A 25,789-nucleotide genomic window follows, 5' to 3' on the forward strand; every position below is an offset into this window, starting at 1 on the left:
GGATCTCAGGTACTCAATAAATAAATTTGCCTTGGATCAATTGATTAGGTAAACACAGCAACACAAAGTCAACTCTTTCTGGAATAGCTACTCCCACTGGAAGACACACACCTCAGCTCAGCACATCTGTCGCCCCTTCTGGGCTCCTTCCTCTGGACACTCAGCACCTCTCATCTTCCTTTGTCACACACTGTCCTTCTATAACCCTGTTTCCTGGTTTTGCCAAGCTCCTCCCAGAGTAAAGGCCAAGTCTTACTCATTATAGCTGCTTAGACAGTATTTCACCTGCAATGTGGGAGACCTGGGTTTGATCCCTGGGTTGGGAAGCTCCCCTGGAGGAGAGAGGATGGCAGCCCACTCCAGTATTCTTGCCTGCAAAATCCTATGGACAGAGGGGCCTGGTGGGCTACAGTCCATGGGGTCGCAAAGAGTCGGACACGACTGAGCGACTAAGCACAGCACAGACACTATATAGACCTTTTAAGGCAATTTTGCCTGCTAGGAGGACAGGTCCTTCCAGGGGGCCCTGTACAAGGTGCAGAGCACAATGAAGTTGCAGGGGTGCTGTGAGCTCAGGCAGGTCATCAAAGGCCTTGGGATTCCCTGGTGCCCCTAGTGAAGGGCCCATCATAGCTCTGGAGCTACCTGATGTGTTGTATGTGGGTCTGTCTTCTTACACGCCCAGCCCATGCCCACTACCCGCTACCCCACTACTCTGCTTTCATCCTGGATGGGCAGAGGAAAGCGTGCCTGCATTTCCCTCTCTTGTGATCTGACTGCAGAGGATTTTATCATGCATACATTTCTTTTCTCTCTGATTTATATCCATATTTAAATCCTGCTTGGGGAAGTCATTTATTGGATTCCCTCAGGCTTTTGGGAGAGAGTATATGAGATCCTTGATAAGCTTAATATATTTTTATTAAAAATTAATAAGAAAGCTATATTGTTTGCAACTTTAAATTATAATTTGATTCAATTCATTTTATTTAATATATGATCACAATTCTAAAATTACTTTTAAAAAAAAGCTGTGATGAGATTGAAATCAGTTCTGGGGACCCTATCTTTTAAAGACCGCATCTTTACTCCTGAGTGAACCATGCCTGTCATGTGGCAGACAATCTGTGCTTCCATTCCTCCTGTGACATTTAGAGGCAGTTCAAGGGGGGTAGCAGCCCCCTTTGAAGGCTTCAAATAGGTCCTCAGTGGGAGATTACGCCAGGCTCTTTTTAAATGCTACCATTAAAAAAATAAAATTTAATGGAAAGAGATAAGCTTTTCCCAGCATAGGCCAGCTCTGGTTTTATACTTTCTTAATCTGTTTTACATACTGCTGCAGGAAATTAAATCAAAACTGTTCTCTCTGACTTGTGTATGTGTGGCAGTTGGGCAGGGCTGAGAGAAGGGAGACACAGAGCTACCGGAAACAATTGTTCTGGTTTGTCAGAGACTTACTGTAACTTTGTTTGAGGTAGGGGAGCCCTCCTCTTCTTGCTGGACTGCGGGGCTGTGGCCACCGCAGAGAGCCAGTCTGTGCTGACAGCTCCCTAGGCTCCCTTCTTACATCACTGAGACTCATGCCCCAGCCCACCTGGAGGCCCAGGTGGCATCCACAACAAGGACCACATGTCTTACCTGACCAAGTCTGAGTTTCAGCTTCCTGTACACCCAAATTGACATATTACTCAACACACACAGAACACAGTCACCACCATATTTTGCACATTACTAAATCCTATTTCTTTTTTTTTTTCTTTTCCTTCCCTCCTATCCCACCCATGGCTCTGAGAAAATTACAGTATTTACTTGTTCATCATATTTACATTTAGTTTTACCTTCTAGACAAATGATATGGACTTTTTTCCCTAGGCTCTTCATATTGGTCCTCTGCTCCCAGCTAGGCCCATTTCTGCTCTGCTTCTAGCCGCCCCTGTACATAAGCTCCTCTAATCTTAGTATCTCAGATCTTACATATACACACCCAGGGATTGTTCCCACCCCACTTTTGTTTCCAATGCTGCATTCATCACCAACTAAGAATGAAGGTCAAAACCAGCAGCATCCTGACTAGGAAGACCGCGGCGCCTCAAGGTGTTGCAGAAGTCACATCTCAGAGACCCTCCAGGCCCTCTCCTTTGTCACTGCAGACTCTCAGCAGGGGAGGCCACACAGCACAGTCAGGGAATGAACATTGGGTTCACCTTGGGGCCACTCTCAGGCCAGATATGAGGACATTGGACCAGATGGTCTTTATGGTGCTTCTGCAACGGGACAGGCTGGGAGGTGTGGAAGTGAGGCTTCCCTTCCTGGCTGTGGCTCTGTGGCTGCTGAAGAGCTGCGAGGCCAGAAGCCTCCTGCTGGCACCTGCCCTGTTGTGGGATGAGCAGGAATGAATGGGAAGGCTCCAGATCAGCCACCATGAACTCTGGCTCATAAGGAGTAGGCCTTATTCTTAGAGCTGGAAGGGAGGAGACAGCGAAGCGAATGACTAGAAGAATGGCAGTGAGGAAGGAAGCTGCAGCTGTAGCAGGTCTGAAAACATGCAGATGAGCCGGACCCTGTCTGAGTGGTACGGAGGTGACTGTCCTAGCCTCTGAGTCAAGTCCCCGAGAAACATCTTCTGGGGAGGAACCTGGAGAAATACACCAAGGAGGACAAAGAGAAGCTGGTTTGGGACTTCCGAGAAACAAAGCCAGGCCCTCACCCTGCAGAGGAGAACTGTGAGGAGTGGGGAGGCGAGAGCCCCCATCGTCAGGCTGGCCTTTCTCTGGCCCACCTGTCCATGGAGTGGGGTAGAACATTATGTCTCTTCCTGCAAAGAGCTTTTCAGGCAGTGCTCCTGGAGCATTCATTCCTTTTATCAGATCACAAGTACATCTGGCCCTCTGTTGAGCAGAAGGGAGAACATGTAAGCAGCTTTTGAGGGAGAGAATTTCCCGTGAAGGGCTTTCAGCATCTCTCCAGTCTCTCTGTCCAATCACGCTCTCACATATGCCTCTGCCTCAGACCCTGAGATGTCCAGAACAATGGAGCACCAAGGGGAGTATGGGGAGGAGACAGGAGACGTTTGTTCTCTGACTGGCATCAAATATTTGATTTTGATTTTCTGCCCAAAGACATCTCACCGAGTTTGGCTGCCTCCAAGGTGCGGGCTATTCCCAACACCTCCCCCTCCATCTCAGACACCCCTCACTCCACCCACTCTCAGGATTTGCTTGCAGATACTACACAGGGCAGATCCACTCAAGTTAATGAGAACCAAATCCCACCACCCTGACTCCATCACAGCCACCTTCTGGCTTTCTAGCTAGGGTGTCATGGGTGATGGGTTTGCAGGATTACAGCTGACTCCATAAGCAGAGCTCTTTTCCAGGCTGGCACACCTGTGCTGGAGGTGGCGGGCCTTTCTTTCCCTTTCTCTTTTCTCTCAGCAGCTAAATCTAGACCCCATCTGTCTGCCTGTTTTCCTTCATTCCAGCCTAAAGGGAACATTTTTAAAGAGGCCCCAAAGCCAGGAACACAGGTGGAAAGTGCTCCTAGTCCGGAACACTTTGCTTCTTCCACTCTCAGGTTTCCTCCTCAGGAGACTGTGTGCCTCAGCTTTAAAGTCTCTATGGCTTTAAAGATGCTCACACCTAGGAATCCCTCCTCTAGGAATGCATCTTAAGCAGATACTCAGCAAAGGAAAAAAAAAAAAAAAAAAAACCCTATGCTAAAAGATCTACATCACAACAAAAAAATTGGTAGTGATCTGAATTTCTAAGAGTAGCTCAGTGAATAATAATCTATAAACCTGATGAAATGAACTGTACACAGCCATTAAAATGGTAATTATGGTTGGCTACAAGTTACCACTGAATAATCAATAGTTGTTATTACTTGTTGAAAGCTTACTCTATCAGTTGTTCTCAACCCTGAGGACATGAGCCTCTCCCGAGGCCAGGCTCACCTCCAGAGAACAGGACTCAGCTGACCATGTGTGGGGCCTTTGGAAGCCCACTGGTTGATACTGCTGTGCACCCAAGGCTGAGAGCCACGGCACTGCCTGCCAGGTGTTCTTCTGGGTGCTTAAAAACCCCAAGGTGTGTTTACCTATCTCTTGAGGCACATTTACATGGAAGACAATGGATTTGATGACCGTTCTGTTTGTTGTCATTCAGTCGCTCAGTCGTGTCCAACCCTTTGTGACCCCATGGACTGTAGCCCACCAGGCTCCCCTGTCCATGGGATTTTCCAGCCAAGAATAATGGAGTGGGTTGCCATTTCCTTCTCCAGGGATCTTCCCAACCTAGGGCTCAAACCCACATCTCCTGCAATGATCAGCAAGTTCTTTACCACTGAGCCACCAGGGAAGCCCATGAATATAGTCACTGCACCGCCTGGCCCATACGGGGACAAACCCTGACCCTGGTGTAATTTATTAGTACCATGCTCTAACCAACTGAGCTGACCAGCCCTTCTGTTTGGGAGCCCCCAGTTTTGGAAGCTCAGGATGCTATGGTTTATCTTTAATTTACTGCAAAACTATTTTGTGGATATTTTGATTATTTATTGCTCTGTAACTAACCATCCCAAAACTTAGCAAAGTGAAACATCCACCCTTTTATTATGCTCACAGATGATTCGGATCAGTAATTCAAACAGGTCACAGGAGGAATGGCCTGCCTCTTTTCCATAATGTCTTTGGTGTCAGCTGGGAAGACTGGAATCTGGCCTATGCCAGAAGATTTACACCATAACAAAAAATTAGTAGTGATCTAAAGTTCTAAGAGTAGCTAAGAAATCTGGCTGAAATCATCTAGAGGCTTCTTTACGCACATTTCTGGTGTTCAGGCTAGGATGATTTTAAAGATAGGTTCACTCAGAACAGCTAAGCCTGTGTGCCACAACTATTAAGCCTCTGCTCCAGAGACCAGGAGCCACAACTGCTGAAGCCTACATGACTTAGCGGCTGTGCTCCACAATGAGAAGCCACCACAGTGAGGAGTCCACACACCACAAGCAGAGAGGAACCCCGACTCACCACAACCAGAGCAAAGTCTGTGCAGCAGTGAAGACCCAGCACAGCCAAAAGTAGTACATAAATAAAATTTAAAGATAGGCTCAGCTAGGACTATCAACCAAAGCATCTACCCTTGGCCTCCCCATGTGGCCTGGGCTTCCTCACAGCATAGAAGCTGTTTCCAGGAGCAGGCGTACTAATGAGCAAGGCAAAGGTTGCATGGTCTTTTTGACCTAGCTTTGGAAGTTGACAGCATTAATTCCATCATACTCTATTACTATAGTGGTCACAAATCCAGATTTCAGAAATATTTTGGAGGTAGAACTGACAAGATTTAGTGAAGAATGAAGGCAATGAATGTCAAAATGCAAATGCTATAATGCCATATAACACGAAAAGAATACAAAAAGTATATGTTATATGTATCATATAGATGAGAAATACAGCATGAAAAAATGAAAAGTTAAGGTGATAATAGCATGGTACTTAATCATTAATATTAATCATTTTAGCAACTCTTCTTAAACCTCTGTTAACTACCTACACCAAATCTAAGCTCTAATAATCCCTGGAGATCATTGTTGGACACCAGTTCCAGCGAGACTCAAGCAGTAAGTCCAAGCACCACATTAAAATCACCCTTGTCACTTCATTTCTAGTGTGGAGAACCACTGTGCTGATCATACTGTAAGCTGCGGGTTTCTCCGGGCTCCTGGCCCAAGAAAAGATGAGGAACAGGTGGGGACCTGCCTAACTTGGGGATCTAATCCATCTTCTTTTTCCTTCAGGCTTTTGATATTATGAGAGTAACACATGGCAGAGAGCACAGCCTTATTGAAGATTTGATTCTACTCTTAGAAGAATGCGACGCCAACATCAGAGCACCCTAAGAGAATCCCACAGAGGGAGAGCCAGCTTGTACCTTTATTGAATGCCTTATTGAGGTCACACTGTATTTTGTTTGTTGTGTGGACCTTCCTCTATTGGAAATGCTGTTCCATATTTACTTAGGTAAATAAAAGCAGACATATGGTTTGCACACCACAAGAATCCTTAGTTGTAGAGAAGCATGATTATAATATTAAAAAATTTGGTTGAAAATACCATCTGGTAATTGTTTTCTTTGCTTTCTTTCATTGGTAATGGTAATGTTTAAGATCTCAACATTAAAGATAGATAATCCTATTAAAAGCATAACAGAATAGGTTGTAACTTTCTCGCTGGATATATGTTGAGAGTTGGATAGAAATCAATGTTTTCACATTTGCTTCCAAGCAAAAGTTAATGTCTCTTTTGGCAAAAAGCAAGATTTTCAGATACTGTCCTCACTGCTTGTGGTAAACGATATGTGTGTCCATTATTCACTTCCAAATATGTCTCCAACACAAGTTTTTTCCTAGATCTTAGAAAGAAGTCATATTAGGTTTATTAGGTTTTATTAGAAAAGGACAGGCAATCTTAATGGAAAAGAAAAAAAATTCATATGTCTCATGGCTCTTTGTGTAATTCATTCTGAGCATTTCATAACTCTTTGTGTGTGTCATGCTTTGGGGGAAGGAACTTTTTTCTGTAATTCTCTATGTCTAAGGTTCGACCATGTGATCTGCACAGCATGAGGCACCATTACCCTGCAGGAAGCAGGGCTCTAGCACCCCAGCTCCAATCAGGCTTGCTCCTTTCCCTTTTTTGCTCACTAGTTATTCCCCAATTCCATGGCCTGCTTTTCCTCTTTCTGCTTTAGACAAATACAGAAACTTTTTCTTTTCCTCTAGTAGATGCAAGGTAGCTTCTCTTATAGCTCAGTGATCCCGTGAGCAGTTTAGTCCCCCGTCCTCAGAGGAGACTCTGGTTAAGTAACTGAAGCCCTTGGATTCCTGCCGCTGACCGGATTCTCAGAGAGCTTCCTGTCCCCCACACCTGATTTTACAAGCCAGGAAATGAGACGGAGTGACAGCAGAATCCAGAGCAGCAACTCCTCTTCCTTCAGGAGCCTCGCCCACCCTCACGGAGGGAGGGGCGAGTCCTCCGGCAGCACGGGGGCACTGCAGCGGCAGGCAGCCCTGTGGGAATCACACGTGATCGAGCCGGGAGGAGCCAGCCTCACTTTGCAGCAGAGAAAGCTGACACCTGGAAACGAGTCCACGTGCCTCACACCTGGCGGTCACTGCGATCAGAGAAACGTGCCTGATCTCCTGCATGCTCATGAGTCCCGCAGCCATTTCATCTGTGTGCCTGGCTGGAGCTGCTGTCTGTCAAGTATGAAGCATCTGTAATGCACACAGTATCTCCCATAGCCACAGCAACACCACAAGGTCGGTGTTTTGAAGCACATTTTATAAATAAGGAAACAGAGGCCTAGAGTTAGGTGCTCAGGGATCTCTCCTGATTTATTAAGTGACCTTGAGAAAGTGGCTGAACCTCAGTCTTTTTGAGAGACCAGTTCTAACCAATTCAGTAGATATATATTAAATGGTTGGAGAACTGCCAGGTGGGGAAATGGTAAAGAATCTGCCTGCCAATGCAGGAGACACAAGAGATGCGGGTTCAATCCCTGGGTCACAAAGATCCCCTGGAGAAGGGAATGGATATCCACTTGCCTGGAAAACCCCAAGGACATAGGAGCCCAAGGGCTACAGTCCATGGAGTTGACAACAGCTGGACACGACTGAGCATACATGTATATTAAATGATTATTGTGTTCTTAGGAGAAAGAGATACAAAATCTGAATAAGATGTACCCCTCGTTCTCAAATTGCACAGTTATAGTATTTGTATTGGTTAGCTTTTACTGTACAATAAAATACTCCAAAATAAATTATTTTGTTCACTATTCTGTATGTCAGCAATCTGGACTGAACAGTTGCTTCTGGTCTGGCCCAATCTCCATACACCCCTGCTCTTGCAAAGTCACAATGCAAGAGCTTGGATCCGTGGAGAGGAAGAAGCTGCAGCCACATATGAAAACCACCATGGCAGCCCCCACACTATTGCAGCATAAACTCACATTTAGTGAGTTTAATGAAATCCATAAACTTGGCGTGGCTGATCTCAGCTGTGCACACTCACTGTCTGCAGCCGCTGGCAGGTCAGATGGGGAAACCAACAAAGGTCCACCTACTCAAAGCTATGATTTTTCCAGTAGGCATGTATGGATGTGACGGTTGGACCATGAAGAAGGCTGAGCCCTGAAGAACTGGTGCTTTCAAATTGTGGTGCTGGAGAATACTTTTGAGAGTCCCTTGGAGAACAAGGAGATCAAACCAGTTAATCCTAAAGGAAATCAACCCTGAGTATTCATTAGAAGGACTAATGCTGAAGCTAAGCTCCAATACTTTGGCCACCTGATGCAAAGAGTCGACTCACTGGAAAAGACCCTGATGCTGGGAAAGACTGAGGGCAGGAGGAGAAGGGTGCAACAGAGGATGACTGATTGGATGGCATGATGAACTCAATGGACATGAGTTTGCGCAAACTTCAGAACATAGTGAAGGACAGGGAACCCTGGCATGCTGCAGTCCATGGGGTCGCAAAGAGTCGGACATGACTGAGCGACTGAACTGAACTGAGCAACTGAACAACAGAGGCCAAAGCCAATCAGAACGCCAGTCCAGAATAGAGGTTGGCTAAACTCCTCTCATGGAGAAGGTGATGGCACCCCACTCCAGTCCTCTTGCCTGGAAAATCCCATGGACGGAGGAGCCTGGTAGGCTGCAGTCCATGGGGTCGCCAAGAGTCGGACAGGACTGAGCGACTTCACTTTCACTTTTCACTTTCATGCATTGGAGAAGGAAATGGCAACCCACTCTAGTGTTCTTGCCTGGAGAATCCCAGGGACAGGGAAGCCTGGTGGGCTGCCGTCTATGGGGTCGCACAGAGTCGGACACGACTGAGGTGACTTAGCAGCAGCAGCAGCAAAATCCTCTCAAGGACTTCCCTGGTGGCTCAGACGGTAAAGCATCTGCCTACAATGCAGAAGACCCAGGTTAAATCCTTGGGTCGGGAAGATCTCCTGGAGAAGGAAATGGCAACCCACTCCAGTATTCTTGCCTGGAAAATCCCATGGATGGAGAAGCCTCGTAGGCTACAGTCCCTGGGGTCGCAAAGAGTTGGACACACTGAGCGACTTCACTTTCACTTTCAAACTCCTCTCAGTCAGAAGAAATACAAAAGGCACTGCAAGGGTATCGATCTGGGGAGAGGAAGATGCTGGGGCTATTCATGCAGTCCACCATGGCAGCCCTTAAGCTATCTCAGTGGTACAGAACATTTGGTGAATCTGATGAAACCCACATACCTTCCTTCTAGGGAAACACACATATGGGCAATTTGCTTATAGGATCAGGCATTCTCTTCATCTCCCTATGGCCCATCAATTGATTCCCTGGGGTCCTTCATCTATGAAAAACAGACTCGCTGCCTATCAGAAACACAATGAGTTTTAGATTCATTAGGAAAAGAAAAAGGTCATAATAGAAGGTAAAGGTAGCCAACTTACATGCCGAATGAGCAGAATTCACTAACAGAGCCCTGTGTTTGCCAATTTTCTGAATAAAAGTGATCAGTCAGTGATGATCCTGGATTAAGAGATTTGCCTTCATGCCTCCTAGAGAAAGCATGATAGACTTTTAAATCCCTCTTAGCTCACCTCCAATTTTCTGAGAAAAGGGCTCTTAAGAGGAAGGGGCCCAGCTTGCACCAACTTTTAACAGCAAACATTTAAACAATGGTAAACATTTACCAAACAACTCTACAGGAAAACAATTTGGGAAAAGCGGAAAGGAGATGGAGAATATAATTTAAAATCCACGTCACTGGTGGCTGACAATTTATTGCTGCCCCAGCCTCCATGTCTGCTATTTCATTAATCCATAGTCATTGTAGCGGCAGGCTTTTTTCACATCAGTAACTTGATGCCATTAGTTGCTCCTCTGGGATAAGAACACATTTAAACTGAAAATGAACACACCGGGCATAATTTATAGCCATGCCATGTGGATGCCCAGACTGCAGGGGAGGAAGGCTGCCTGGAAGCCTGCTCACTGGGAGAGCTCAGCACAGGCTTCCTTCAGCCAAGCAAGAGTGCGGGGCGGGTAACAAGGGCAGTCACCCTGTGATGAAGCCAGACAGCCACAGACCACAGAGGCCCCTCAGTCAAGCCTCACTGCAGGGATGAAAGAGAAATTCCATATATGGGCGCCCTCCCCTGAGTTGTGCCTTGAAAACTCTTTTCTGGCCCAACCAGGAGGTAGCCCACTGGGCTTCCCCAGGGACATGGTTGTTCTGAGCACTGTCTTTGGAGCAGCATAAAGTATCGTGAAAAGCAAACACTGACACAGTTTTAGGAAAACACCAGAGCCCTGCTTTCGCCTGAGCTCTGTAAGAGATCAAGCTGGTTGCGGAAGCTCAGCAGCACCACACCCAAAGTGGCACACTCACTTCACGTTTTTGAGATCTGTAAACATCAAAATGCTATTGGCTCAGTCAATATATTCAAAACCAATTCGAAACACATCAAAACTCTGAACATGTACACACAGCTACATGTAAGATGGATAACCAACAAGGACCTACTTGTACCGCACATGGAACTCTGCTCAGTGTTATGTGGCAGCCTGGATGGGAGGGGAGTTTGGGGGACAATGGATACATGCGCATGTATGGCGGAGTCCCTTCATGGTTCACCTGAAACTATTACAATGTTGTTACTGGGCTATACTCCAATACAAAATGAAAAGTTAAAGCAGATTATCTTCCATTAAATAATACATCAAAAAACAATTCTCTGCTCTGCATATTTAGCTTAGCTCCATCATCATCTTTCTACCCTTCAGCACAGAAACTTAAGAGTCACTGCCTCGTCCCTTGTCCTTCATCAGAGGACTAAGTTCCGTCTATTCATCCTCTGAAATGCTTTTTTAAATTTCAGCCCTTTTTATCCCTATCCATTCCTAGGCTCTTTGCAGGCCGCAGCACTTCTGCAAAGACTCCCTCACTGATCTCCTTGCTTGCCGTCCCTCTGTTTCCTTTTGTCCATCTAGCTGCCAGTCATCTTCCCAAAACACCGATCTTGTTTTTACCTCCTATATCTCCTCTGCTCAGAAACTTACAGTGCCTCCCCATTGCCACTACACTCAAAAGGCGGTCTTCAGATTGGCACTGAAACTACCAACTCTTATGCCTACTGATTCCCATGTGAACCTGCAACCTAGCTGGATCAACCCCACCCCAACTCCAAGCTCCTGAAATAGGCCCTCTTCTTTACCAATTCCTTACTTTGTTCACACTGACCCAAAACTACCTTTCTTCTCTATTTAAATTGAATCCATTCTCAAAGGTCTAGCCCAAGCCTCCTCCCCTTTTTTCTTTTTTAAAAACCATTCAAACATGTTAGTCTTATAACAAGAATTACTATTTTTGATGCTCAAGTTGTATCAGTCTTGGCTATTGGAATAGTCTTCAAGCTGGATCCTGTTTCCAATGAGTTGCTATGTTTGGGGGAACACTTTTTTACTAGATATTCCAGGCTCATCTTACACTTTTGCACTGTAGATCTGGAACTAACCATTCTCTGAGGATCTCTGGCTTCTTTTACTAATGAAAGGTATATTAGAAGCCCTGATCCAGGTACTGTGTTTGCTTATTACTCCCAGAGTCACAGCTTTCTAGGCCTTTTTAAAATCATGAGCTCACACTGATACCACTGATTAAACTTCAGCATCTGCAGGGCTCCCCTAGTGTCTCAGCACTAAAAGAATTCACCTGCCAACGCAGGAGACATGGGTTCCATTCCTGACCTGGGAAGACTGCACATGCTGCGGACCAACTAAGCCCAAGCACCACAACTGAGCCTGTGCTCTAAAGCCCAAGCTCTCCAACAAGAGAAGCCCCTGCAGTGGGAAGCCTGTGCACAACTAGAGAGTAGACCCTGCTTGCTGAAACTACAGAAAAGCTTGCACAGCAACAAAGATCCAGCACAGCCAAAAAAAACATTATATTTTTAAAAAATCCAGCATCTAGGGTATGCTTCTTCTTCCTCCTCCTTCCATATTTGTACTTCTCTCATACACACACAATAGTTGCAAAATTATGACTATGACCACTACTAACAGAAAAACTACTAAGTGAAATTTAAGTTTTCTAGTGCTTTCTGTTCTTAAGCAAAACAGACTATTTTCAGAATACTATGTTTAAAATTTTGAATTAAATTTTCCTATGTGGTTATGTAATCAATTTGATATCCAATTAGGTTTCTTTTTTTTATCTGACTTTACAGTTTGTCCCATTATTGATGTATGCTGGTATATAAATATCAAAGTAATATATTAATATATATTATATTTTGCTACTATAAATAATGCCATAATGAAACACTGTGTGCCTATTTTTTATTGTCCTATGGCAAGAGATGTACACTCGGGGTAATTTTCTAAAAGTGGAATTTATGAATCAAATGGTAAATATATATATAGTTCAGTTCAGTCACTCAGTCATGTCCGACTCTGCAACCCCATGAACTGCAGCACGCCAGGCCTCCCTGTCCATCACCAACTCCCGGAGTTGACTCAAACTCATGCCCATCGAGTCAGTGATGCCATCCAGCCATCTCATCCTCTGTCGTCCCCTTCTCCTCCTGCCCCCAATCCCTCCCAGCATCAGGGTCTTTTCCAATGAGTCAACTCTTCGCATGAGGTGGCCAAAGTATTGGAGTTTCAGCTTCAGCATCAGTCCTTCCAATGAACACCCAGGACTGATCTCCTTTAGGATGGACTGGCTGGATCTCCTTGCAGTCCAAGGGACTCTCAAGAGTCTTCTCCAACACCACAGTTCAAAAGCATCAATTTTTCGGCACTCAGCTTTCTTCAGATATCATATATATAGTAGGTACTGTCAAATTTACCTTGACAGGGGTAATATAATTATGCCTGTTTCTCCTCAGCCTTTCCAACAAAATGGCTTCTTCTAAGCTGACAGGTGAGAAATAGTAGGTATCTCAATGTGGTTTAAACTTGCATTCTCCTTATTAGTGAAGTTGGATGTCTTCAGATATTTAAAGACTTTTTGCCTATCTTTTGTGAACCATCTTTACATGATTTTTGTCCATTTTTCTATCAGAGTTTTTGTTTCTTCCCCTCATAATCTTTATATAATAGGGAGATTTTTCCTTTATAATAAATAATCTCTCAGCTTGTCATTTGCTTTTTGACTCTGCTTTACTTTTTTGCCCTGAGTTCCTTTGGACAGAAGTTTTAAAAACATTCCATAAGAACTCTACTCGATGATAAACCAGCTTCCAGTTATAAAACTGGTAAGCACAACCAATTTTCCGCACGTGCTTCTTGACTCAACAATTCATAAGTTTGTTAGGTAGGAACTTAGGTATGAGGAAGGAGGAGTGGCCTAGCTAAAAAGGATGCAAGCTGATCTCTAAACCCCATCCCAGACACACCAAGGACAGCTCACAGATATGCTACAAAAATAACCACAGAGACTTTTCTCCCTCCAGCACATGTGCCCTAAGCACACGGTGGATACAAAATAACCACAGGGACTTAAAGTAACCTTAGGCAGCTAGGAGCCCATTAATGGTTCATAAATATTCTACACATATATGCATCTGATTATAACAGACAGGATTATGGGAAGACATACACAACAGAGCCTGCTGTCATTTAACCTGCAGCTGTCAGTCGGCCTTGAGCATATGCCTATTTGCACTCCCTTTCTTGACTGGCGGTGGGTACAAGCCCTATTCTGCACAGGGCACAATCAAAAGGAAGAGATAGGAAGTATGAAAAGGGGGAAGCCAAGAGGGATGGGGAGGATGACTCCTTTGCGGTTGGTTCACTCCCACGTCTTGGGAATGTCTGTGTAATAAAAGGTCTGTCTGCTTGAGCTGAACTGAGCTGTAACTTGTCTGTTGTTTTAAACCTTTTAGTCCATTATCCAAATTTTTGTTGCAATGAGGCAATAACTGAGGAAGAGAAATAAACTGACCTGACATTTGATGCCACACTTGATGTCTTGGGAGTGTTAACTCAAAGGTTGGGACCTGAACCCCAGCCACTGGCTTACTTTTCTAAGAGGCTCAACCCAAGTGCCTGAGACTGGCCTCCCTGCCTTTGAAACCTTACGGCCTTGCACTCCTGACAGAAGATGCCTTAAAATGCTCTCTTGGGGGCAAGCTGACTATTCTTATCACCCACTGAGTGAAACAATTGAAGAGGAGAGGACATTTATGGATATCTGATAAAAGGATCCTCAGATACCAAGTATTGCTGATGGAAAATCCAGGACTGACTATATCTCCTTGTGAGGTTCTTAACCCAGCTACCCTTCTGCCCACCCAAGGGCTCTCTCCCCTTCTACTGTTGTCTAGAAACCATTAGACCATTGGATAAAGCCCCGAGAGGGACTGTCAGAAGATCCTTGACCAATCCTGAGAAAATTTGGTACACTAATGGGAGCAGCTTTGTCTTAGACAGAAAAAGGAAAGCAAGACATGCAGTAAAGTAGTCTTCAATTTGGAGACCACTGAGGCTAAAACTTTACCACCAGGAACTTCAGCCCAACTGGCTGAGCTCATAGCTCTGACCCGAGCTTTAGGGCCGGGGAAAACAAAAGCAGTAGCTATTTACACTGACTCCAAGTTTGCCTTTCTGGTGCTATATGCACATGCTGCCACTTGGAAAGAGAGGGGCCACATGACCGCCCGAGGTCCCCAATCAAATATGCTGACCAAATCCTTAGGCTCCTGGAAGCAGTCCATCTGCCCACTGAGGTTTCCATCTCCCACAGCAGGGGACACCAAAATCAAAGTAGAGAGGTGGCACGAGGAAACCAAAAATGCCAATCAGGGACCTAAGAGAGCAGCATTACAAAACTGTGATGTAATAGGGGTCGCCACCCTAGTTCCACAGTCTACCTTGCCAGAAGCTGCTTCATATATGAAGGCGAGACACTCAAAGCTAAGAGTGAGGGCTTTCAACAAGATCATGTGGGGTGGTTCCAAAAGGAGGGACTCTTCTTTCTGCCTGGGAACCTCAAATGCAAGTTGGTCAACTCCCTATATGCCACCACTTATTTAGTAGGCAAAGTCCTCCAGAGATTACTAGAAAGGCCTTCAGGGGAACAGGCCTCCAAATGACCATAGACAAGTGGTCTCCTTGTGTCCCACTTGCCAATTAAACAACCCCCAAGGAGCTTGAAAACCCTACCTGGTCCAGCCCAGTGGCAAGGGACCTATCCAGGGGAAGACTGGCAGATAAGACTTTACCCAGATGCCAGTTTCTCAAGGATATAAGTACTTACTAGTCATTGATAGATATCTTCACAGGCTGGGTAGAAAGGCTTTCCCACCTGGACTGAAAAGGATGAAGAAGTGGTGAAAAAGCTACTCCATGAAATTATTCCAAGATTTGACCTGCCAGGCGGCTACAAAGTGACAACAGGACATCATTTACCTCTTAAGTCACCCAAGGGGTTTCTAAAGCATTGGCCATTACCTATGACCTCCACTGTGCCCAGGGACCTCAATCTTCAGGAAAAGTGGAAAGAGCCAACCAATTCTTAAAATTAGCAATAAAAAAGATACCCCAGAAGACCTCCTTCAGCTGGAAAGAGGCTTTACCAATAGCCTGCCACCAAACTCACATTGCTCCTTAAGAACAGGTTGGTTTTTAGCCCTGATGAGATGTTGTATGGAGACCTTTTGTTTAAGTCAATGACCTCTTTCTAGATCCAGAGACTCAAACCCTCCAATCTTACACTATGGCCATTGGGCAATTCCAACAAGAAATGTGCTTGTGGGGTGTCAACCAGAACTCCAAGGATGGACTCTGAGGGACCACCACTGTATGCCCCAGGAACTCAAGTCCTAATTAAGGTTCGGAAGTTAAGGTGACTCCTCAAAGTCTCAACTCCAGCTCACATGAAAGGGTCCCTACCCTGTAATACTTTCTACCCCCACAGCAGTCAAGGTACCAGGGCAAGACTCCTGGATTCACCACGCTCGAGTCAAGCCATGGAAGGAAACGGGGGAAGACACCCAATAAACTTGTGAGCCTCTGGGAGACCTCCGATGTCTATTTAGGACTACAGATAAGTCATTCTGACAAACAACCAAAAAATGAAGTTCCTGGGGATAAGCTTTCCTGGGATGGCCCTTGCATTCAGCCTGGGCTATGTTGTTGTCTTTCTCTCTCTCGGTTTGTGTTAGTCAGGGAACTCCTTTTCATGTCTGTTACTGGTTCTATAGGACCATACTCAGGACACTGCAATGTGGTTTCTGTATCTCCTGTGCCTTACTGGTTTGAGTTACTCTTATACAGACCCCTTAAGTCCAGCCATCACAGAAATTATGAAGACTTTCAATAAGACTAGCTACTGGGTATGGCCCGACCCAATACTTAAGAAGCTGACTTATATCAACAGATCAGGACTGACCACCAAACACTTCACTTGAAACTAATCAAACCCTGGACAAGGTCATCACAGCAACATCCTGGTTTCTGTCAATCGAGGATACGCCCTTACAGTCGTTCTGGCCTGTAATTCCGTTTGCTTCCTGTTTCCTGAACTTTCTCTCTTGGTTTATTTCTACTCATGTCAACAAGATACAGGCTGGTTCCAATGCAACATGGATACCAACCCCTGACCTGACAACTTCCTCATACCGCCCCCCTAGATGGACATCAGCAGCTCTTACCAGCCCCTCTTGTTGACAGCTAGCAAGTGATGGATACTCAAGGCCCAACTCAGCAGGAAGTAGCCAGAATGAAAGACACCCCTTTCCCAAAGAATTGGGGTCCATACACTTGAGGAGGGGAACATCAGATAGGAAATTAGGCATGAGCAAAGAGGGGTGGCCTTGCCAAAAAGGATTCAAGCTAATCTCTAAACCCCATCCCAGGCACACTAAGGAGAGCTCACAGATATGCTACAAAAAGAGCCACAGAGACTTTTCTACCTAGGCACACAGTGGATACAAACTAACCAGTGGGCTTCCTCAAGTAACCTTAAGCAGCTAGGAGCCTATTAATGATTCACAAATATTCTACATATATATACATCTGATTATAACAGGATTATGGGCAGACATGCACAACAGAGCCTACTGTTACATAACCTGCAGCTGTCAGTCGGCCTTGAGCGCATGCCCATTTGCACTCCCTTTCTCGACTGGTGGTGTGTACAAGCCCTGTTCTGCACAGGGCACAACCAAAAGGAAGAGACAGGAAGTATAAAAAGGGGGAAGTCAAGGGGGATGGGAGGACGACTGCTTTGCTGCTGGTCTGCTCCCATGTCTCGGGAGTGTCTGTGTAGTAAAAGATCTGTCTGCTTGTGCTGAATTGACCCTAACTTGTCTGTTGTTTTAAACCCTTTATTCTGTCATTCAAAATTTTTGTTGCAATGAGACAAGAACTGAGGAAGAGAAATAAACTGACCCGACGAGTTAATATTTTAAAATTCATTCTTCTACAATCCATTCTATGATCTTCTTGACTTCAGTCAGCACCTTGCCTTGTCAAGGGTCTTTACCTGGTGAAATGATTCAGATTTTCATACCTGACTGTCAGGGTCCTTAGTGGTTTGGCCTTTGTGGGTTGCCTCAATCTTCACTAAACTAGATATACAATTACTAAGATGCACTTCAGAGAATCCCCTGAGTTCAGACATGGTTCTCCTTTACCCGAGTGTATAGTACCAACTTGAAAGCGATCACTCAGTTCAACCAGATCAGTAATCTGTTTCTTCTGTTGATTCAGAGCCAAGAAGAGGCCCAAATAACTACATGGCAATCTCAGCTCCCATAATAATGGTGCCATTGCTATATTTCCTGGAGGAATCTGCCTCCCTTTTCTAGGTAAGGAATGATTTAAGCCATTGAACTTAAGCCAGCAGATTCAAAAGTCACAGGAATAGGAAGCAAAAATCTGCAAATGCATTATTAACAGTAATTGTGAGAGAAAATTGTTTACAACCCCAAATCTTAAAGATAAATGCCAACCTAGTATATTAAAAGTAAATGTGAAATAAGGGCTGTAAGTCTCCCTAATTGTGTTTCCCATGAATACTTTTTTAGGAAGCTACCAGATGATTTTAGCACTCTAATTTTCTTGTCTCTCTTTCCTATTTTTCAGTCTATTTTTATTCTACTTTATGAAAGATTCTCTCCATTTTAAGCCTCAAATTTTTATAGAATTTTTTTACTTCTGCTAGCATTTTTAACTTCCAAGAGCTCTTGTTTTATATTCTAATGTTCTTTTTAAATAGCATCGTGTTCTTGTTTTATGGATTCACTATCTTATCTCTCTAAGGATACTAATGACAGTGGGGAGAAGGTTAATTTCTTTTTCTCTGCATAACTGATTTCGACCAAATTGCCTTTTTCTTTTTGTTTTATTATCTATCCTTCTTATAATATTTTTTCTCAATATCTGGTGACCACTGGCTATCCATCATAATTTAGAATAGGATTCCATAAAAGAGTTTGGAGATTTTATGGCTTCTGATTATGGAATGTTGAGTTTTGTGGCACAACTCTTTCATGAGGAAAATGCTGGGGGGGGGGGGGGGGCGCGGCAGGGAATCACAAAAATAACTTTTAAAACACTGAAGAGATTAAGAAACACTGAGGTACTTGAGGCTAATTTTTGGATGAAAGCCTGTAACAGAGAGACTAGTTAACTATTAGATACTGGAACCAAAACTGCTTGTTCACTAAAGGCATTTGTCACTGCTGCATATTTGGATTTCAGAGGCTTTGTGGGGAAAAGGGGACAGAAATTAAGACTCATGAAATCTCTAACATGGTTAGACTTAACAGAGATTCTGTTTATATTGAACTGGGACCCCAGAAGGCTAAATGCTTATTTTAAGAGGAGACTGGCTCAGGAATGTCTTCATATTAAAAAGAGTAATAAAAGGAAAATGAAAGGAAAGGGGAGGCCAAAAGAAGACTCTGTGACAGTCATGCCTAGAGACCAGAACTTCTGTTTATTTACTGTCCAACCAGGCAAAGTCTGGGTTAACCAATGAGCCTCAGGTTGTGAACTGACTCGGGGGTGATTCTTAGCTGTTAACGTCCCCAAATCTCTGGCAGAAACAAATGAAAAACTCTGGCAATGCCCACGAGTCATTTTTCATGAGCAGTTAATGACCAGTCAGTGGTAATCAGGAACTCAAGAACAGAAGTGACATGAGTTTGTATCAGGAAAGCAACAAAGAGCAGCAACACACTCACATCCACGCATGGAAACATCATACGCACTTTAAGACAATTAAGTTCACTATTAATAATAATAAATGATAGGTTTTTAAATGATAGAGAATAAGGAACAAAAAGCGAAATAATATATTTGAAAAAGGATCATACAGATTCTAGACATAAAAAATAGAGTAAGTGAAATGAAAATTGCAATAGATAACCTTGTCAGCCAATTGGTCAGAGTAGAAAAAAGCTGTGTCCTGGAAGATAGGTCAGAAGAAATGATCTATAACACATCACAGAGAGAAAAAATATGAAAAAAAATACAGTAAATAAGTGAAGAATGAGGAGGAAATGGTAATAAGGTCAACCACACAATTGATCTAAGATCCATAAGGATAGAAGAGTAAGAACATGCAGGCTGCCAGTTCAAGATGGTGGAACAGAAGGATGTGCGCTCATCTCCTCCTGAGAGAGCACCAAAATTACAACTATCTGCTGAACAACCATCTACAGGAGGATGCTGGAACTTACCAAAAAAAGAAGCTGCAGGGAGACGGTAGGAGGGGTACAATCACGATAAAATCAAAGCCCATATCCACTGCGTGAGTGACCCACAAACTGGAGAGCAATAATACCAAAGAAGTTTTCCCACTGTTGTGAAGGTTCTAAACCCGACATCAGGCTTCACAGTCTGGGGATCTGACAAAGGGACTGGGAATCCCCAGGGAATCTGACCTTGCAGGCCAGTGAGATTTGATTATAGGACTTCCACAGGACTGGGGAAACAGAGACTCCAGACATGGAGGGCACAAACAAAATCTTGCATGCACCAAGACCCAGAGGAAAAGAGGAGTGACCCCACAGGAGACTGAACCAAAACTATCTGCTAGTGTTGGAGGGTCTCCTGTGGAGGCGTGGGTCAGCAAGGGCTCACCACAGGCATGGGGGCACTGGCGGCAGCAGTCCTGGAAGGTCCCCCTTGGCATAAACCCTCTTGGACGTCATCATTAACCCTACTGTAACCCGAGGCGGGGTCACCTCGGGTCAGACAACTACCAGGGAGAGAGCACAGCCCCACTCAGAAGCGATAACTGGATAAAAGCTTTACTGAGCAAGGTCCTGCCCACCAGAGCAAGACCCAGTTTTTCCCTATCACCAGTCCCCCCTGTCAGGAAGCTTACACAAGCCTCTTAACCTCCTCCATCAGAGGGCAAACAGAAGCAGCAAGAAGAACCACAATCCCACAGCAGCTAAAACAAAACCCACATTATATGAAGTTCATCAGGATGAAAAAGCAGAAAGTTAAGTCCCAGATGAAGGGACAAGATAGACCCCCTGAAAAACAACTAAATGAAGGGGAGACAGGCAACCTTCCAGAAAAAAGAGTTCAGAATAATGATAGTGAAGATGATCCAGGATCTCGGGAAAACAATGGAGAAGATGCAAAACGTGTTTACCAAAAATCTACAAGAACTAAAGAACAAACAGATGAATAAGACACTAGAAGGAATCCACAGCAGAATAACTGAAGCAGAACAGATGAATGACCTGGAGGACAGAATAGTAGAAATTACTGCCACAGAACAGAATATAAAAAAAAGAATGAAAAGAAATGAAGACAGCCTAAGAGGCCTCTGGGACAATATTAATTGCACCGACATTCACATTATAGGGGTCCCAGAAGGAGAAGAGAGAAAGGACCTGAGAAAATACTTGAAGAGAAAATAGCTGAAAATTTCCCTAAAATGGGAAAGGAAATAGTCCACCAAGTATAGGAAGCACAGAGTCCTAGGCAGGATAAATCCGGGGAGGAACACATCAAGACACACAGTAATCAAACTGACAAACATTAAAGACAGAGATGAAATAGAAAAAGCAACAAGGGGAAAATGACAAATAGCATACAAGGGAACTCCCATCAGGCTATCAGCTGATTTCTCAACAGCATCTCTACAAGCCAGAGGGTAATGGAAAGGAAAGTGAAGTCGCTTAGTCGTGTCCGACTCTTTGCGACCCCATGGACTGCAGCCTCCCAGGCTCCTCCGTCTATGGGATTTTCCAGGCAAGAATACTGGAGTGGGTTGCCATTTCCTTTTAAAGTGATGAAAGGGAATAACCAACAACCAAGAATACTCTACCCAGCAAGACTCTCATTCATATTTGATAGAGAAATCAAAAGCTTTCTAGACCAGCAAAAGTTAAAAGAATTCAGCACCACCAAACTGGTTTTACAACAAATGCTAAAGCAAATTCTCAAGGCAGAAAACACAAGAGAAGGAAGAGATCTACAGTAAAAGAACTAAAAATAATTAAGAAAATGGTAATAGGATCATACATATCAATAATTACCTTAAATGCAAATGGATTAAATGCACCAACCAAAAGACACAGACTGGCTGGGTGGATGAAAACATGTATATGCATGCACTTGCACCTATCACATCACTGAGCTTGACCCCCTAAATTGTATGTAATTATTTTGTACTGTGAGATTTAATCATGTTCCCATTATGGCTTGCAATTGTAATTATCTTTTAATTTGTGTCTGGCTATTGATTGTGAAAACTGATAAACATCTTTTACTATTGTGATTATGTAACTATTACTCACTTAATACCACTGTATCAAGATTTGTCAACAGAAAAATAATAGAACTTTATTATTACCAAAACTACAACTTAATAGAAAAACCTGTAATCACTTTTTGAAATCCAGATGCATATCAGAATTACCTCAGAATTTTTTGAAAAATACAAATACCTATGTATTGCTTTTTCTTCTCTTCAGAGCTCCAGATATGTTTCTAATGAGTGGCCATGTTTAAAAACAACTGGACTATATGATGATCTTTTACTTTTACCTAGTTTGTTTCACTTTTTCTATTTCATACTCAATGATCCCATTTCATTTATGTTTTCCAGTTTTCCCATCTCTTCTTTTTTGTAATGTTATTTCTCAAGGCTTTATCAAGCATAGTATACATAATTTATATATTTTATAAAACTTACTAATTTTTGCATAACTAAAAAATTCATGACACTTTGATTCCACTTGTTTGACTTAGTATGGATAGAATGCTAGATTTCTAATATAAAAAATAGATATGCAACAAGCAACAAAGTTTTACTGTATAGCATAGGAACTATAGTATCTTGTAATAAGTTATAACGGAAAATAATTTCAAAAGTAATATATGTGTATATGTATAGTTGAATCACCTTGCTGTGCACCTGAAATATTATAAATCAATTATACTTCAATAAAATATATTAAGGAAAAAAGAGTAAGAACATGCAGTACATAATGGCTGAAAAGATTCAAGCACATAATGATTGAAATTTTCCCCAAACTGATAAAAACACTAATCCACAGATTCAAAGATCAGTGAATTTCAAACATGATAAATAACAAGAAATTCACAACAGGTACATCATTGTGAATTTAAGAAGAATGAAAAAAGACAAAATCCGAAAAGCAACCAAAGGAAAAAGGCAGATAATCTTCAAAAGAATGCCAGTTAGATTCACAGGTGACTTCTCATCAGCACCAGTAGAAGTCAGAAAAAACGGAAAGCTGTTTTCAACTGATTAAAGAAAACAACAGTTGCCCTAGAATATTACACCCCGCAAAAGTTCAATAGTAAGGATGAAATAAAGACATCTAAAAATAAAATCCAAAAGGGCACATAATAATATAGCATTAATACCTATAAGGTAGAAAAGAACAAAACTTTTAACAGAAACAGACATATCAACAATCATAATGAGATATTAACTTAAAGATCAAAGAAAAAACTACAATGGAAATAAAAACATATTCTAACTGATAACCAAAACTTGCAGGATCAGCAGTAGTTAGTCAGATATAGACAGTGTAAATATATAGGCTAGAAATGTTGCAAGGTCCTTGTACTATACAAAGAAAAAACAGGCCAAAATTAAATGAGTTAAGAACCTATCTCAAGAGCTTATAAAAAGCTCAGGGAAAAAAAAAAAAAAAAAAAGCTCAGAAAATATACCCAACGAAAGTAGAAGGAAGGAAATGATAAAGACCAGGGGAAAATCTGCAAAAACACAAAGGACAAAATACAGTGGGTCAATAAAAAAGTCTATTTTTTGAAAAGACATAAAACTGACAAACTTCTGGCAAAATTAATGAAGAAACAAAGAGAAGCTATAAGTATCTAGTATCAGAAATGAAAAGGGAACAGCACTCCAGATGCCTCAGCATTAAATAAAAGAATTTTTAACAACTTTATACCAAAGTTCTTGAATAGATACATGAACAAATTCCTAGAAAAATGTGATTCACCAAAGTTGACTCAAGAAAATTTTTTAAAATCTGAAAAAAATTCACTAATGAAAAACAAGGAACACTTTATACTTTTTAGTACTCTTTCTAAAAGAATAATGAAAAGCTGAGTTGGTCTCACTAGTGCATTCCACCAAAACATTTAAGGAAGAAAAGAATTTAACCCTTCACAATTTTTTTCTAAGGAAGAGAACAGTAAGGAGTACTTTCCAACTAATTTATACATTTTACCTCAGTACCAAAATCTGACAGTATGGAAGGGAGAAGTACGAAGAAAACACAAGAATATAAGCATAAGAACCCTAAACAAATATTAGTAAATCAAAGTTCAGTTCTGTTGCTCAGTCGTGTCCGACTCTTTGCGACCCCATGAATCGCAACACGCCAGGCCTCCCTATCCTTCACCAACTCCCGGGGTTTACTCAAACTCATCTCCATCGAGTCGGTGATGCCATCCAGCCATCTCATCCTCTGTCATCCCCTTCTGCCTCCGATGCCTCCCAGCATCAGGGTCTTTTCCAATGAGTCAACTCTTCACATCAGATGGCCAAAGTATTGGAGTTTCAGCTTCAGCATCAGTCCTTCCAATGAACACCCAGGACTGATCTCCTTTACGATGGACTGGTTGGTTAGCAACACTTAATATGCTGGTAAGTCTAAGTAAGCACAAATAAAAGGGATAATACATTCAGTAAATCTACTACATTTACACACTAGAGAGATGTTATCATGTGAACATCTCAGGATGTGCAGGAAAAGCATTTAAAGAAAATTCAACATCTTTTCATGATTAAATAAAACCTTAATAATAGAAGGAGAATCCTTAAAAGGTAAAGGATATCTACAAAAACATATAATAAGCACCACACTTAACAGTGACCATTAGAAGTTCGCCTTTATTAGTAGATGAGTCTTGGAGACCTAACGCAGTGTTTAGTGAATATAGGCAACAATATTGTATTATAATCAAACTTGCTAACAGACTAAATCTTAATTATTCCCATCACACAAAAAGATGATTATTATGTGATGTGATAGAGGTGCTAGTACTACAATGGCATTCACATAAAAACATATCAAATCAACATCTGGTACGCACCTTGAACTTACAATAATGTTACACATCAAATATATTTAAAAAAAGAAATATTCAAGAAATATTTTCTCAGCATTATACAGGAGTTCCTAGCCAGTGTCATAAGACAAGAAAAAGATTTAAGAATAAATATTAATAATTATAATTGCTATATAATTGATAAAATTATATAGTAATATTATATAGTATACATATAATATGTAATAAATACAATATACAAACAAGTAATGCAATCATAATAATATAGTTATAATCATTAGTCACTTTAATAATTTTTTTCAGAATAATAACTATATAATTTGGAAGTCTGGTGGGCTGCAGTCCATGGGGTCACAAATTATCAGGCACACTTAGTGACCGAACAATAGTTTCTTTACAATGTTGTGTTGGTTTCTGCTGCACGGCAAAGTAATCAGCTATGCACATACATACAGCCACCCACTCTTTTTTATATTTCCTTCCCACTTCAGGTCACCACAGAGAATTTAGCAGAGTTCCCTGTGCAATACAATAGATTCTAATTAACTATTTTATCCATAGTAGTGTACACATGTCATTACCAACCTCCCAATTCATCCCACCCACTCCCCTTCCCCACTCCCCGTGTGCATATATTTGTTCTCTAAGTCTGTGTCTCTATTTCTGCTTTGCAAATAGGTTAATCTGTATCATTTTTTCTAGATTCCACATAAAAGCGATATAAGATACTAGTTTTTCTCTTTTGACTTTACTTCACTCTGTATGATAGTTTTTAGTTCCATTCACATCTCTGTAAAGGACACAATTTTGTTCCTTGTTATGGCTGAGTAAATATTCCCATTGTGTATATGTACCACATCTTTATCATTCCTCTGTTGATGGACATTTAGGTTGCTTCCTTGTCCTGGCTATAGTAAATAGTGCTGCAATGATCACTGGAGTGCATATATCTTTTTGAATTATGGTTTTCTTCAGGTATATGTATGTCTAGTAGTGAGATTTCTAGGTCATGTAATAGTTCTATTTCTAGTTTTTTAAGTAATCCCCATACTATTCTCCATAGGGGCTGTATCACTTTACATTTCCATCATCAGTGTAACAGGGTTCTGTTACTCCATACACTCTCCAGAATTTACAGTTTGTAGATTTTATGGTGATGGCCATCCTGATCAGTGTGAAATGAAACCTT

General features: G+C 42.4%; 1 protein-coding gene and 1 long non-coding RNA gene across 3 annotated transcripts in view; one reads left to right on the plus strand and one right to left on the minus strand.

Moving 5' to 3' along the window:
* The window catches only part of SMYD3 (SET and MYND domain containing 3), a 709,727-nt gene extending 703,618 nt beyond the window's left edge, over positions 1-6,109 (plus strand). For both annotated transcript variants that reach the window (XM_043923815.1, XM_043923816.1), the window contains one exon: positions 5,794-6,109. In XM_043923815.1, coding sequence (XP_043779750.1) covers positions 5,794-5,895 — 102 coding nt within the window. In that variant the 3' untranslated portion in view covers positions 5,896-6,109. The remainder of the gene's footprint in view (positions 1-5,793) is intronic.
* The window catches only part of LOC122707865, a 62,205-nt gene that overhangs the window by 22,981 nt on the left and 13,435 nt on the right, over positions 1-25,789 (minus strand). The gene's annotated exons all lie outside the window — the stretch shown is intronic.

The sequence above is a fragment of the Cervus elaphus genome, chromosome 14 (assembly GCF_910594005.1).
Source record: "Cervus elaphus chromosome 14, mCerEla1.1, whole genome shotgun sequence".
NCBI lineage: Eukaryota > Metazoa > Chordata > Mammalia > Artiodactyla > Cervidae > Cervus > Cervus elaphus.